Raw genomic sequence first — 6,000 nt, 5'->3', positions numbered from 1 at the left:
CTTCTCGGCCGAAGCTAAGCGCCCTTCCAGGCTCAGCAGACGAAGCCCGGGACCGTCCGACATCTCCGGGCCTTGCAAAGCCGCCCCGACCGGCCACAACGGCGCCTCCATCTCCCTCGCTCTGAGGTAAAAAGAAAGGAGTAGAAAGTGGGGGGGGGAAGAGGGGGAGAGAAAGACCGTCATGCCCCGCGGCGGAGGACCTCCCGACAAGCCCCGCCCACCCCGCTCTCCTGCCCCGCCGCCCCTGAGGTGGGGAGCGAAAGCTGGGGGAAGGCCTAGAGCGGCCGCTCTTGAGTGGCAGGCGACCCCTGCCGGCGGGAGGAGCGAGGAGTCGTGCGCGCTCTCCCTCCCTCCGTTTTTGTTTTTTTTGAGCGGGAAAATTGCCCGTCTCCGCCTCAGAGGTCGCGTCGCCCGCCGAAGGGAGAGGTCGCGTCGGGCTGAGGGGAGATTCCTGAGGGAGGGGAGAAGTGGCTCTAATTTATTTTCCTTTCCCTCTTTCTTTGTTTCTCTCCCTATCCCTCTTTGCCTCTCTGTCCGTCATTCTCTCCCTCTCTTGCTTTCTCAATAAGGGTGGAGATAGCATGGATGCTATCTCCACCTTATTAGAAGAGGCGTATCAGGTAAGTTACCAACGCCCTTTCTTTCTCTCCCTCTCTCTTTCCCTTATGGTCTACCTCTTTCCCTTTCTTTCCTTCACTATCTTTCCCTTTCCTTCCCCCTTGCCCTTTCCCTTTCTTTCTCTCTGTCTCTCTCTCTTGCTTTCTATTTCTCCCTTTCCCCCTTGCTCTATATTTCCCTTTCTCTTCTTACTCTTTCTTTCCCTCCCTCCAGCCTCATCTTCTCCAGCTTTTGTGATTAAGTGATGGGCATCTCAGGCTCCCGAGCCCTTCATCCTTAAGCAAGGGAGAGGGGGGTCCATGACAGGGCTATGAAAGGGTGAAGAGAGCTGGGATTGGGGGTGGGGGCAGGCTTCTCCTCAGGCGCCCACCCAGCTTCCATCAAGAAAAAGTGGGGTGGAAAGAATTCCACAATAGCCCCATGGCCATCTAGAGTTGTTGTGAGTTTTGCTTCCCATCCAGAAGGGATCCTCTTCAAAAGTCCCATTTGGGAACATTTGGCCTTGTAATATATCCATCCATCTCATCTATCAATCCACCCATTCATATCTATCCCATTCATCCTATTCAATCTATCTTATCTGCCCATGATATCTATCCACTTCATCTCCATCCGTCCTGTTCATCTACCCATCCATCCTATCCTATCTTATATAATTTATTTGCTACACACCTCGCAATCCAGGTGATTATGAGTGGACAGTCTGAACATCCCCCATTCCTTGGCATTCCTCAACTGCCCATTACTTGGATGGAAATGTTTGACCCAGGATGAACACCACAGTTCATATCCAAGGATTTGGACAGATGTTTGAAATAATTAACCATCAGACAGTTCTGCAGGTGCCATTGCATCTGCTTGCTGCATGGAAGCCCTAGGAATGTCAAGGTTTCCAAGATACCTGAAGTCCTTAAGTTATGACTAATTCATGACAATTTTAAAATGGAAGAGTCATGCAATAGGCTTAATTTTATGGCGGTGGTTAAACAACCACTATGGTTGTTAAGCAAACCAGTGCTTTGCTATGGAAATGGCTTTGTCAAAAACCAGAAGTAAATTTTTGATGAAAGCAGCATAAAACGTGATCATGTGGCTGCTGCAAACAGCTGTTAGTGCAATCCAGCTGCCAAGTGCCCTACGTGTGATTGTGTGCTGCAGGTGTTGTGAGACCATCGGAACGAAGTCCGAGTCATGAGTGCCTCCCCAGGTAGGTCCATCAGAATTTTGAATAGTCGCTATGCAACCAGTTGTAAGTCAAGACCCAAAAGTCTTCTCCAATTATCTTCCCTCTTGTTTCCCTCAGTCTTTCTGAGCATAATCTCAAGTGTCATGCAGGTATTTGTCTTTCTCTGAATTAATTATGGTCTCAGGAATCACATCTAAAATTCATTTGACCAAACTCATCCTGATTTATGGCCTTCCAAATATTGGAAATCAGATCTGCCGTTCATTGAAAGATCCATAAGATCCATAAGAATAAAATAATTTTTATTCTGAAACACCTTGTCAGCACGTGGCAACTTTAGTGTGCCACTGTAACAAAAGAAAAATATTGCAAGGTCTGAGGGACAAAATAACTTGGGAGTGATTGGAGGAACTGAACATGTACAGCCCAGAGGACAAAAGTGAAAGGGGTACAAGATTTAAACCTTTAAATATATTAAGACTGTGAATAAGGTCCAAGAAGGCAGAAATTACAATATTAAGTAAAAATCAAGAACACAAGGGCATAAACTGAAAGGAGGGAAGTTCAAAAGGAATGTTAGAAACGATTATTCCATAGTAGTGGAAGCTTGGAACCAACTACCAGCAGATGTAGTGGGTCAATCATCAGTTACTGAGTTTAAACATCCTTGGGATAATGTCTATTACCCAACAAACTAAAATAAAATAATTTTTAAAAACAAATACATTGAAACAAAAACAATCACAAAAATCTCAAAAGGGATTTCTCAGTCTTTTTCTGCAATTTCTATTTGCCAACATTGCTGATACCCAAGACTAGAGCAGTTGATAATACAAACTCTGCTAAGATTTTATTAGCAGAACTCCAACAGAATTTGAAGCCAGCAAGTTTAGCACCTTGAATGGGCCATAGGACTAAAATAAAATAAAGTTCTAAATTAGGAAGATATGTAAAAATACCACAAAATCCAAATTCGATATTTTGGAGGGAAGTAATCATTTAATGATGAAGCAAATATTAAAAACACTCACAAAAGCGATGAAATACTTGATGATTGATTTCCTCCTTACTACAAAGCAGTTTCTTCAATCGAATCAACCTGGAAATAATATGGTTTGGTATATTTCTCAAATGAGGAACAGCCTTTAGGAAAATGAATGGATTAAGAGCAAAGGAAATCATAGGAAATCATGAGCACACAGGAAAATCTTTTAGCATACAATGCATTGAAACCTCTTAGTGACTGCTTCAGAGGAAAAAAATATATAGCAACTCCAGAAGTGAAAACTAATATACTCTTCCTGATGTGGAGTAAAAAAATAAAGCCACCTTCTGCAACCTGAAATCCTCAGGATATGTTGGATTACATCACATACATCCAGCCCACTTTGCTGTTGTCTAGCACATATGCAAAAGCTCAGACCAAGGAAAGCTGAAACATAGCATAGGAAGAATACTGAGTATAAATGTGCAATAGCGAAATCAGAAAATATTTCAGAGATTATATATCCAGATTTAGGTTGCAGCTTGTTTTTTCAACCATATACTGCCTGACCGTTGTGAAACTTTGGAATATTCTTTCTACAGTGATTGTGGTTATCATGAGAAAGTCCAGACAGACAAGTGTATTGTATTATTGTAAGTGATAAGAATTCTATACAGAGGGGGACTTGAAAGCAAAAACAAGAAGGTGATTTGTGTAAGTGAATGGCAAAAACAGCAGTCCAATTGCCACAAGCTCCTCTCCTATGCATGCCTAAGAAGCAAACCTATTTTACAGATAGCAAAGCAGCCCTCACACAATGCAAGAGGTTGCAATTTCCAACACTTATTCAATGGTCAAAAAAAGAAAATGCCCACCTGATCACAAGAAAAATCAAATTTGGATGTACTGAGGGAGGAGAAATTAGGAGGCTGCAGGTAAGAAGTTAAAGAAGCATCCTCTACATTCCATTGCTAATAGGAGCAGGAGGTCTTATTCCACAGCAACAGCATCCTTTCTGAACCAATCCAATTTTTGCCTAATCCTCAAGAATTAGGAATACTTCCATGCTATCACCATCTATCCAAGTGCATTCCTTCACTTTTCTTAACTGCCTTAAAGAAGAGGAATCCACAAAAATAATCTTTGCATCTGACTCGGGATATAGCCTAATGAGGGCTAAGAACTACCTTTGCCTGGCTTCTTTGCATTTTTAACGCTCATAGTCACTGAGTCAGACCCCTGAACCTGGCAAGAAGTATTGCACTTCTTGCAGTGATACAACTGGGCCCCAGTATGCTTCAGCAATCCCTTGTAGGATAGCCATGAGCCACAGATATGGCAGCGGCGACTCCTTGTCCGGCTATGATTCTGAAGGTGTTCCAACAATAAGCCCTCATGGACAAAAGTTCGGTCGCACTGAGCACACCGGAAAGGCCAGTCTTCTGAGTGCATTCGCTTGTGTTCTGCCAAAGCTGCTGGATCGGTAAAGTAAACGCTGCACTCCACACACCGGCAAACCTGGCCTGGAGCATGAGATAGCTGGTGCTGGTCAAATGCTGCAGTGTCCAAAAATGTCCTGTTGCATGCAGAACAGTGCAGCGGCCAGTCCACTGCATGAACACGCTCGTGCACAGTAAGCGCCTTTTGGCTTGAAAAACACAAATTACATTCAGTACAATGGAACTGTGTCCCAGGTACGTGTATTAGCAAGTGTTGGGACAACTGTCCCTCAAAAGCAAAACTCCTATTGCATTCTGTGCACTGGAATTTTCGTTTGCGGCTATACTGGTGATCAGTCAAAGTCTCCTGGTGTGTAGAGTTCTTAGTGCATCTGCCACACTGAACAAGGCATCCTTTTGCATATGCTTCTTTCTGCTCAGGATCATCTGTGGCATCATGCAGAAGAGCATTCCTACAGGCTATCAAGGATGTTGGAGTCTTCTGTCCCTCTTCTTCTTCAACAGATTGTAGCAGCACTGGGTGCCCAGCTAAGGCAAAAAGGAACCACACTTTAAGGGGAAAAAAGTCCCTATCCACAGTTCAAAAGATTGCACTTCAGAAACCAAAGTCTGAAAAGGAGATATTCTACAATTCATCCTTATCTGAAGGTCAAATAACAGGCTAAAATTACTTGCAATGAAAACATCTATGAATACATTAGAGGTACTCCTTGGGTTATGACAATTGAGATTGGAATTCTCATCACTGATAAATTGTGATATCACTTGACCAAATCACTTAATAACAGCAATCCCAGCAGTCCCGATTGCCATTGTTACTCCAGGACTGCACAGTTAAGTGGGAAAAGGTGTCAGTCACAGGTGGGGACAGCATGAATGCCACAGATTGCGAGCATGAGTGGGTTGGTGGGGACCATAAGCAGATAGGTTGGGGGGGGTGCAGATGGGCACAGGCTTGGAATGCTATGAAATACAAGATCCCTGGGATCTCCATAATGGGGCTTCTCGGGAAAAATGTGGCAGGAGTGACTTAAGTCCAAATTGCGACCTTCCCTGCCGGCTTTCCCATCAACTTTACTTGTGGGAAGCCAGCCAAGTTTCCAAATGGAGATTGTGTCACTACAGCTAGAGTGTCAAGGACCAGTCTAAGTACCACATATTCAGCACCTTGTAACTTAAAATAGTCATTCAACGAGGATTATTGGTGTGTCCTCCAAAATAAGACTAGGTTTCATATTAAATTTTCCTCCAAAACACACATGGCTTATTTTCAGGTGATGTCTTATTTTTTTTCATTTATAACAGCATGTCAAAAACAAGGCCTGTGGGTCCAAGGGGTTGCCCCTGAGATGGCGAGGGACCGGCCTGGTAGCCCCCCGCCCAGCTCAGCAGGACGCCTTCCTGGTGCATGCATGAGGCAGCAAGCATATGGCAGCTGACAGTGTAAGGGAACAGCCATAGTCTGCCAGCCCCTTGGCTGGTACACTGGAGCTGCGCAGTGCAGGTCAGTTCAAGCACTGCAACTGCCAGGCCAGCCCTCCAAGCAGCAGGCACCTACCTACTCTATCCACCATCTGTTATTTTTTCTTGTGAGCTGGCCATGTCCCCCACTCCCCCTAAGGGCAACCACAATGCTGATGTGATCCTCTATGAAATCAAGTTTGACACCCCTGATTTACAACAATCTACATTTATTCAAATACAGTCATGTCATCTTCTTCTGGAACATCGTCATAACTCTCTAAAGTTCG

At 44.2% G+C, this 6,000-nt stretch overlaps 1 protein-coding gene across 1 annotated transcript in view; it reads right to left on the bottom strand.

Annotated features, from left to right (window-relative positions):
* Window positions 1-1,811, bottom strand: part of LOC309401623 (tigger transposable element-derived protein 1-like) — a gene marked incomplete at its 5' end in the record, with an annotated part of 13,511 nt that extends 11,700 nt beyond the window's left edge. The window contains one exon of the mRNA XM_081970691.1: window positions 1,758-1,811. Coding sequence (XP_081826817.1) covers window positions 1,758-1,811 — 54 coding nt within the window. The remainder of the gene's footprint in view (window positions 1-1,757) is intronic.
* Window positions 1,812-6,000: the final 4,189 nt, after the last annotated feature.

Source organism: Natrix helvetica, assembly GCF_964273705.1.
Source record: "Natrix helvetica genome assembly, chromosome: Z".
Classification (NCBI taxonomy): Eukaryota; Metazoa; Chordata; class Lepidosauria; order Squamata; family Natricidae; genus Natrix; species Natrix helvetica.
The sequence above is the reverse complement of the archived record's forward strand: the minus strand, read 5'-3'. Positions and strand labels throughout refer to the sequence as shown.